This window comes from Biomphalaria glabrata, chromosome 3 (genome assembly GCF_947242115.1).
Source record: "Biomphalaria glabrata chromosome 3, xgBioGlab47.1, whole genome shotgun sequence".
Taxonomy (NCBI): domain Eukaryota; kingdom Metazoa; phylum Mollusca; class Gastropoda; family Planorbidae; genus Biomphalaria; species Biomphalaria glabrata.
In genome coordinates, this window is record NC_074713.1 from 26,484,395 (window position 1) to 26,494,860 (window position 10,466).

At 35.3% G+C, this 10,466-nt stretch overlaps 1 protein-coding gene across 1 annotated transcript; it reads right to left on the minus strand.

The window, feature by feature from the left end:
* Positions 1–244: 244 nt before the first annotated feature.
* LOC106062588 (galactose-specific lectin nattectin-like) lies at positions 245–7,941 on the minus strand. The gene is made up of 2 exons (XM_056024268.1): positions 7,759–7,941; positions 245–1,052 (listed from the first exon to the last, which is right to left on the minus strand). Exons 1-2 carry the CDS (start codon positions 7,811–7,813, stop codon positions 397–399), a joined length of 711 nt encoding a protein of 236 aa, XP_055880243.1. The 5' UTR covers positions 7,814–7,941; the 3' UTR covers positions 245–396.
* Between the last annotated feature and the right edge of the window lie 2,525 nt (positions 7,942–10,466).

Consider the following 10,466-nt stretch of genomic DNA (forward strand, 5'->3'; position numbering starts at 1 on the left):
TACACACTCCTGTGATGGAATATCACCGCAGCAATGTACGATCCAAGTCAAGTTACGATAGTTTAAATATAAAAATCTGCGTTATTTTGTATGTGAATTTTTTTTTTGTTTCAGATATTAGTCCTATAAACATTTTTGGTTCTGCTTAATTCTTTTTAAATGCACAATTATGTGAAATGAGACAAGCTTGACTAACAGACATAGCGCTACTTTACCATTAAAAATAAGGTCACGAAATTCTACATAAATTGTCAATGTAAATTATATATTGTACTATTTTTTAAAAATAATTTTAACTAGGTTTCTAGGATCCAAATAACTGTCGTAAATGGTGGGTCCAATTTTTCAATGTCAAAGCTTCCATTTAGTTTTGTCCGAGGGAAACATTGTTCATGGCTACTTGCATTGACAAATAACACAACCTGTAGAAGGGTCTGTTTGAAAGCCATTTACGCCGCAGTCCAGATTACAGATGAGTATGGGACAAGGATGTGTTATAGAAGTCACGTGTACCAATGGAGCCTGAGTGGTAGCCTGATCGCCTATCTGGATGACCACATGATTAGTAACTGGATGGACCTGGTATTGACAAATGTAGTAGTGTGTCTCATCAGTGGTAATAAAAAGGAAACTGCTTTTCTCGCAGGTAAACACCCGCCATTTTCCCCCAGCTGTCAAATCTAGGACCACGCAGTCGTGAGCGTCGTGGTCACCGCCAGCACCAGGGCCCTCGTGTTCAGCCCAGTTGGTGTACCCAGGCCTGGTACCGTCGTCCCAGACGAAGTTATTCTCGTTGACTATGTCATTGAGCCCAATCCACACTCGAGCTAGAAGATGCCCATAGTGAGCTATCTGAGAGGAGAGATAGTTCTGGGTGTCCTGGTCTTTGACCAGCACCAAGCTGCCCCCGATTCTCTCGCACTCTGCTTTAGCCCCCGAGTGGGTCAGCTTCCTGTAAAACACGAACTGGTAGCAGATGTTATTTCTCACTTGGAGGTATTGATCTCTGGCCAGCTGTGGAGGGCACACGTCCGTCACTTGGGCAGCTCTGACTGATACATTTAAAAAAAAAAGGAAACACGAACAATTAGGAAATTAACTTGAGCGAAACTTGTTTTTATACAAATAACTTTAGGTCATTAAAATTAGACAAGTAACATCAGACAAAAACATTAGGCAAGTAACATTAGACAAGAAACTCTGGACTAGTAGGATTAAGTAGCAGGATTAGGAAAGTAACATTGGTCAAATAACATTGTGCGGTATTCTTTGACGAGTAACATTGGGCAAGCAGCATTATGTAAATAACAGTAACATTAGGCAAGTCGCATAATGCAAGTAACATTAGGCAATAAAATCGGTTAATTAAATTTAGGCAAGTGACATTAGTTAAGTAACATTAAGTAACATTAGGCAAGTAACAATGCACATTTTATTAGAGAAGTAGCACTAAACAGTGAAGTTAGTCCTGAACAGTTGGACCCAGTGCAAGCCCGAGACGGAGAGGCCAGTGCAAGCCCGAGACAGAGAGGCCAGTGCAAGAGTTGATACGGCGGTACGGTTGTCCACGAAGAAATATTTGTACACTCTGTGCTACATGTTGTCAATTGTACAATATTGGCTGCTATTTATTAGACATTAAACTTTTACGTTATTTTGGAGCCCTGAGTTGTCAAGTACTTTAAGTCGGTGCTGTCGTGTTTTTGCAGTTTGCAGAGAGCTTGAATAGTGAGAAACGTTACAATATCATGAGGTCGGGTTTTCAAAACCATTTATAGTTTACGAAATCTAAACGGGGCGGACGGACAGACAGACCACACCAAAGTAATAGCGGCTATTCCCCTTTTCGGGGCGGCTAAAAATTAGCCAATTAGTCAATAAATTATTGAGAGATATGGCTGTAAATGTGGAATTCTTCCCCCCAGAGAACAATTTATTTTTAGAAAAAGGTATTTTCATATTTCAATTGTTACAATTTCTTTTTTTTTTTATTTAGCTTGCAAATTCTTCATAATTGGACGGACACTGGGTGAACACAGTTTACGAAAACGGATCTAACGATTTTCCAAAAATTTTGACGGTTTATGTATATCGTTTGATAAAATATACCTTATTAACCATGCATTGAAAGCTCTGGTATAACCTTTATTTTTGAAAATATAATCATCTTAAAATTAAATTTGGTCTTCTTTGAATACCCTCCAATGAAAATTACCGTATTGACCACAAATGTATCTTTGTTTTTTTAATACGCTTCAGCTGATTATTCCACCTAAGTTTTTCTTTGTATTCATTAAAGAGCTAAGTACATAAATAGACATTCCTAGACATTATGTAAACAGTCTTATGTTGGAAACATGGACCTATATATACATATATTATAACTAGACTGGAAAACGGAAACCAATTCTTATCCGTGATTGATCAACTCAGACCTACATATATATAGATTGTTATGTATTAATCACAGAACTATATATTCACTTAATAAAGCCATTTCCTGTTAGTTTCCAATAGGGTTTGTTGCTGAACATAAAAATTATATATGTGTCAGACGCGAATAGCCCAATTTTCAGTAAAAGAAATTACAAAAGTCATTTCTCTATAGAAGAAGTTACAAAGGCTATATAAAATACAACCACAGACCTATATATACTACAATAAATATAGGTTTTTGATTGCTAGTTACAATTTATTTAGGTAGGTGCAGTTTTACTATTACATACCAAGTATTAAGAGTTTAGAAAAACCCAGTTTTTTTTTCTTGTGCAACGCTATTAGCTAACATCTCATATCGTCTATCCATTAGTATATTTAGATCTATAATCTAATTCTAGTCTAGATCTATATATAAAAATCGAATAGATCTAGTAATAGCATGGGCGTAGCCAGGATTTTTTTTTCGGGGGGGGGGGGTTGGGGGGGTGGATTTATTTCATACTGACCCTTCATTCTTTCGGAAGAATGTGCCCTAGAATAGGTTCTTCCATGAATTAGTGGGAAAATTGTAGATTCCCCGCCATTACTAGCAAGTGGGTCTGGGGGAGCGCTAGGAGCTCCCCCAACGCGGGGCGAAGCCCCGCCGCCAAGCACTATTTCTGGTATTGAAAGCCAACATATCACAGATGCCATTATAGATTTATTTGTATATTTCACATTTAAAAGCTTAAGTGTAAATAGAAATATAAACCCTTGACTGAGCCTCAGGAATTACCCCACAAATCTAAATCCTTGACAGCACCTCAGGTTTTACCCAAGACGTAATTATGATGTTGCAAATCTATTGGTTGATTTGAAAATAAATAAAGACATTTTTTTAAAAGAGTTAGCGCCAGAGAATTGACGAGGGAAAAAGTACGCCAGTCGATAAAAGAATTCCATAGTAGATAGTCACGTTTCTAAGACCTCTGATTTAAAGCCTTTGTAATGTTATTTATACTTGTTAATCTGTAACTTGTACATAAGCTGTACTTACGTTTTATATTTAAATAAAGTTCCAGAGTTGTGTTTTAGCAAAGAATCTTTAATTGTGATTCCTAGATCGTCATTTATTCAACTATTTTAATTCAAGTAAAATCCCCGGCACCACAACACACATTGTGACATCTTGTGTGTGTTGTGACACAACAAAATGCATATTCTGAGGTATCTACACTGCATTTTCCTGCTATTAAAAAGTTTTATTTCAAAAACCTAATGTGCTATTCTTACTCCCGCGCCGTTCGGAGCATTTGACGTCAAGCTGTTTCCATAAAAATCTGTCACTGGTAATGTCTGAAGCCTCTTCCCACCTGCCATGAGGACCTCAATGAATGAGTGGCGTCAAGTTGTACTAGGATATCATTGCAACTCTTCTTATGCGTAATTAATTTTGTCGGAGAACATGTCCCGCAAACCTCACTCTCTCACAATCTTACTATGGGGTCGACTCCCAGTTCGGCATAGGATTTCCTTGATTTAAACCCGATCTCTAAAATCTGTCTTAGCCATCTTTGTTGAGCCACATTTAGTGTTTTTCAATTTCGGCAGATGACTATTCATTGTAGTTTATTAAGGGAGCCCTGCCACAGGTAAAATGTGTAACCTCTCTTGAATACGCTCTTGGAATTAAGTGACTAGTTTGCTTTAGATTTTATATCGAAAAGAGAAGTTTTATCGTCAAAATCATCTAAAGGGGTTTTAAACTTTAAAAAAAAAAACGCCATCTGTAGAATAGGGGTTTAAACTCAAAACCCCCGATTAAATTGGCTACGCTCAAATAATTTTAGTGTGTAATTTGCTTTTTTATATATATTGAAGATGTCTTTTTTAGCATCAACCCCTCTGAATGGGGTTTAAACTCAAAACCCCTTTTGGCAACGCTCCTAGCATTTTGAGTGCGTAATTTGCTTTTTTTCTTACACTGAAGATTTTTTTTTTAGCCTCAAACCCCCCTCGCGTAGGGTTTAAACTCAAAACCCCTTTGGCTACGCTCATAGATTTTAGAGTGAGTAATTTGCTTTTATTTATATTGAAGAGGTACTTTTTAGCTTCAAACTCCACTGGAGAGGAGTTTAAACTCAAAACCCCTTTGACTACACTCGTAACATTTTGAGTGTATAATTTGCTTTGTTTTTATTATTAAAGAGGTATTTTTTACCTTCAAACCCCGCTGAAGTGGGGTTCAAACTCAAAACTAAGTCAAAACCCATTTAGCTACGCTCATAACATTTTGAGTGCGTAATTAGCTCTTTTTTTATATTGAAGAGGGGGGTTATCGTAAATTTTGGAGGGGGTTTTAAAATCAAAATCTCCCTTAACTGTGCTCTAAGAATTAGGGGATTTTCGTTTGCATTTTTTTTGTTTTGTTTTATAGAAGAGGGGGAGTTAACTGCAAAAACTCCAAGTAGGGGGTTTAAAACTCAAAACCCCTGGTAGGGGGTTTTAAACTCAAAACCCCTGGTAGGGGGTTTTAAACTCAAAACCCCATTGGTTGTGCTGGGGCAAGTGATGGTTTAGTATTAAAATCTCACCTAAAATAAACAAAATCAAAGCAAAAAATCATTCACTAAATTCCGATCCCCCCCCCCCTCAAAGGGGGGAATTTCATTTCGGGGGGGGGGGGTTGGAACACCCCCCCTGGCTACGCCCATGGGTAATAGTATAGATTCTATCTTGAGACTAGATTGCCGAGTCTAGCCTATGCTATGCCTATAGTCAGTTTTTATTAGAAAAAAGTCTAGATATTAATAAAGACTTACGTTTTTTTAATTATTAGATTATTAGATATGGACATAAGACATAGATCTAATAATACTGTAATACGTTTACTATACTCTATACTTAATCTACTAAACTAGAGATGTTATCTATAGATCTATCTATAATCTAGTCAATCTAGATCTATACAATATTCATTATAATACTTCTACTTATAATGACTTATTTAATAAGTTAGTACTTAGACTTAGATCTATTATAGTTTATTAATAGATTTACTTTTCAATTCCTAGATCTAATGATAAAATTGCGAATGATGTCTATAATGACTGATTATTATATTTTTTTTATAATAATAGGCCTACTAAATCTAGGTCTAGACTCTACTTAAATCTAGTCTAAAATAATGACTGTCTAAGACTCTAGATGATTGAGAAGTTCACATAGAGGTGTTTTTAATAATACGGCATGTCGGCTGAAAGTATATAAAGTGCTTTTTTTTTTTGTAAAAATAAAAAAGAGGCTCCGGTACTCAGTGATAGACTGCCTAACTTTCAACTAATAATAAATTAACAATTAACGTTGAATTACAAGAAAAGTAATCATTTTTCCCCGACATTGAAAAAAGTTGCAGATACCCCGTTCCGGTGCGTACCGTCACAAAAATATATGTATATCTCAATCTTCTTTCATTTAATTTTTTTTTGCGGGGTTATTGCTACTTAATAAATTGATACCGGATCGATTTAAATAGGGCCTAAGTATACAAGCAGGATTTCGAGCATTGGATAAATTTATTTTTTAAGTACAAAGTTTTATGGAAGAGGCAATATATTAGTTGTTTGAAGTTTGTAACTTCTTAAATTCAGGCTAAAAATATCGAAGCCTACATTTTTACACTCATTTCTAAACAATTAGAAGAGATGGACTGACTCATAGTGTAGCTTGTGTACATCTGCAAAAACACAAACTCAGTTAGACTTTCAAAACTATTAAAAGAAAAACTTAGTGATTATTTTTACTGTATAATTCTATTATTATTCCTTTTTAGAATTAGGATATAAACAAAAATTTGCCATATGACTTTATCTAACAGAAAAAAAATTAAACTTACGTCTATTTATGCGGTTATTTATAGTTACTAGTAATATAAAATATATTGAACTAACACGTACATTCATCATAATGCAGCCATGCGATTTTTCGTTTATAAACATAGCATTATTTAGGACCAATATTTTACAAAGGCTGCTTGGAGAAATCAGGTATACCCATTAGGAGAAAAACGACCCCTTTACTCAAGAAAAATTTAAGAAACTAGAACAGACACAAAATAAACAGTGACATTCATAACAAAATAATATTCAAAATTGATTAGAGTAACACCTTTTTAAGTAATCATTTTAAGTTTAAAATCACTACAATTTTTTTCAACAATTATTTTGTGTATGAAGTTGTGTATCTGAAAATGCCGGGTACATGAAATAAGCTAGTCCTAAAAAAAACAACACAGATCTTGGGTAAAATACTCATCAAATAAAGTACTGTAAATGTGTAGTTTCACGCGCTAGTTTCATTTCTTTTCTTTTTATAGCCTCTATCGGGTTATATCCCAACTACCCGTATATTTGTGCAGAATTTTTTTCTCTATCAGGTACACTTAAAATTATAGCATAATAATGTCAGTTTAATTTAAAAAGAGAACTGAAAAATACAAAGATATATAGGGAAAAAAGCGACTTCCGGCCCAATACTTTTTAATCAAAGAAACGAAACGGACTAGTCCAACAAACCCTATAAGATAATATTACGGAAATCCTAAATCGAAATAATTCATGTCTATTGATTTTAATCATCTTATGTACATTTAAATAGATTGATTACCTAGATCTTTATAGATTATGTATCTGAAAATTGCAAAACAATAATTATGAGACGAGAGTACTTTTATTTTTCGATGTTCAATGACTAGATCTAAAGTTTTAAAAAACAACATTATTTAGAACTACTTTACAAAACAACGCCTTGTTTCAATTCTTTAAAAACATTTTCACGACAGTTTCTCTGTATTTCATTTGTTTCTCCATGTCCAGTCTAGATATAATATATATATATATAGGTCTGTGGCTGTAGCTGGAGACTAAATAGAAAACCTTGATTCTGGTCATTTACTGAGAAGAAATATAGAAATAGTGAAGCATTGCAGGGAAACAATTCAATGAGAAATTCGAAACCACCATCAGGTTCAAAGAGCAAGGTTTCATTTAAAAAGTTACTCCTTTCTCCTTCTTTTAAGGCGCTTGTTTTTTTTTTTCTTTTTTGTCCTCATCGGGGCGTGCAGTCTTCCACCAACCCTAGACACATTAGGTACTCCATGTGATTTGGAATCTGAATGGGGCGAGCCACAAATCTATCACTTGATCATAACATACTGAAGCAGTAGTTCAACTTATTCTAAAACTCCGAACGATCAGTCAACAAGATATCTTTTTAATTAAAAATAAAAACAAAAGATATTTGGTGTGTTGTTGTCAGTAAAATGGTCAAAACTTTTCTTACCCAGGTTTAAACCAAGACATAGGCTGAATGTGAGGATAGCAAACCAGGAGAACATTCTTGTATTGGATGCCTGTAACAACAATGTTAAGGTGTTAGGGCCTTGCTAATTAGAGACTAATCGTTTCAATGTGTTGGAAATTAAAAAAAAAGGTTGGACAATAGATAAGAGCAGGCTACGAGTGTGTGTGAGTGAGTGTGTAAGTGTGTGTGTGTGTGTCTGTGAGTTGGGAAGATCAATGCAAGAATAGAATGTACAAAGTGTGTGCAGCTTTAAGTATTGTAATGATTAAAACTTTTGCAAGTGTATACATTAGTGTTTATGTGTGGCTTAGTGAATATGAGTGTGTGTGTGTGTGTGTGTACATTAGTGTCAAAGAAATACGGTTGTAGCAAAGACTTTTTGACATCTCTTAACAAAAAGGCGGACAGTCAGATATCAATATGTATACTTTGTTCAAATGCAGAGATTAAATAACTTTTTATCTTGTTTATTTTGCTATATTTTTGTCTAATTCTATATCTCAACATGTTCTCAGTTGAAAAACATAAAATATGAATATAGAAAAAACTTATGTCAGGACTATTTCCTCATTATAAACCGATTATGTCATACATGGGCGTAGCCAGGGGAAGTTTTTTTGGAGGGGATGAATTTTTTACTCACACCCCATATGTAAATATGTGTGTTTTTGTGTGTGTTTGTTTAGGCTATATGTAATTAATCTTTATCACATTCCGATCCATTATTCTTTCGTAGTTTTTTTTACAGGCTCTTTCTGGGGGTCTGGGTGAGCGCTTAGAGCTACCCCAGAGGGGCCGAAGAGGAGCCCCGGCGCCAAGCATTATTTTCGGCACTTGAAACAAAAAGTGCATATTCTGAGGTATCTACAGTTCATTATCCTGATATCCTTTTATTAAAAAATTGTAGGTAACAAAAAAACTAATTTGTTATTCACTGCATTTTATTAATGGAGCCAGCGACTGGTAGAAATTGGTAACTAGAGTTTCGCTTTTGCTTTTTTATTGGAGGGTGAAATAACCATTACACCCGCTTTTGCTGCGATCATGAAATTTGGTGATTGTAGTTTGCTTTAGTTTTTATCTTCAAAACCATCTGTTGTTGTTTTTTAAACTAAACACTATCTGGATGTGATTATTTTAAAACTCCCCCTAAGCCACGCCCATAAATTTTTTTGACTATTTAGTTTAATATTGAAGATGGGGTTTCTAACCCTTGAACTCTCTATAGGGGGGTTTTAAGCTCAAAACACCCAGGAGAGAGGTTTTAAACTAAAACCCCTTCCACTACGCTCATATTTGGTCATTGTAGTTTGTTTTAGTTTTATATTGAAGAAGGAGTTTTAACCTCAAATTAGGTTAAACTCAAAACTCTTCTTGGCTACGCTCATAGAATCTGGTGACTGTTGTTATCTTTAATGTAATATTGAAAAGATCTCTGGAGGGGGTATTAAACTTAAAACGCCTTTGGCTCACTGGCGGATCCAGGAAGGGGGCGGTAGGGGCGATCGCCCCCCCACTCTGCCGACCCCCCCCCCCCCCGGACGAACTTTAGTATAGGATTCACACAATTTGTATACGAATTTATTACTTATGTTAAAAATATATACTAATTATTTATATTTCAACCTATTTTTAGATTATTTCGCCCCCCCTCTAGTATGTTGGCCGATTTGGTGGGGTCGGAAGGGGGCGATGGTATCTATCCCGCCCCCCCCTTACACTTTCGAATGGGGGGGCGGTCCAATTTATTGGTAGAAATCACAGCCTGCTAACAAAATCAATTAAATATCTATATCCTTGTAACTTGTTATTGATATTTTAACCGATCTTTATATTATGTCGTTCCCTGTTTGCCGATTGGTGGGGGGGGGGGACGAATACCTCTTCTGCCCTTCCCACCTAAACCCTTTGAGTGGGGGGGGGCGGTCCGTTTTTATGGAGAAATCATAGTTTGTGAACAAAATTAGTTGAATTAATATATACATTTTATATTATGTCGCTCCCTTTCTGGTATTTTGGCCGATTCGGTGGGGTGAGGGGGGGCGATTGCATGTACTGCCCTCCCCACTCTAGCCCTCTGAGTGCTGGGGGGGCGGTCCTATTTTTGTGGAGAATCATAGTTTGTGAATAAAATTAGTTGAATATCTATATAATATAAACTACTTATTGATATGTGACCCATTGTAAATATGTCGTACCACACTCTAATCTCAAATTGTATCATTAGTAAATTTAAATGAAAAAGGGTTGTACCAGGTGGGAGGGGCGATACATGCAATCGCATTTCCCCCATCGGACAAATCAATACTTTTTCTTTTTGTATTATAGTTAAGAAATTACAAAATTAAAAAAATCTGTCACTAATATAATTTATATATACTATAAATTAAATTCTTATATCGAGTCGCCCCATACCTATTCTTTAATGTCAAATGCAATATTTAGCAGGAATTATTTAAGGAGCGAAGATTAATCGTTTTCACTCTACCGCCATTCCCATTTCCAGACAGAGTTTTTGTAATTTCACATGAAGTTATCATAAGTATTTTAAGAAAGACTTTGCATTGGAAAAGTTAGAATTCAAATGAAATTTTTCAGTATAAGAGTCATGATTGAGATGAGTTATAAACTCAAACAACGTTTTCATAGTCGCCTTTTCCCAACCTTTACTCAATCTGATATTTTTC

Bases quoted from the DNA above. Each gene is read 5' to 3' on its own strand.
- LOC106062588 (XM_056024268.1), bottom strand. From the start codon at position 7,813: ATGTTCTCCTGGTTTGCTATCCTCACATTCAGCCTATGTCTTGGTTTA. The intron at 1,053-7,758 runs GTAAGAAAAGTT...TAAATGTATCAG, and splicing joins ATGTCTTGGTTTAAACCTGG to TCAGAGCTGCCCAAGTGACG.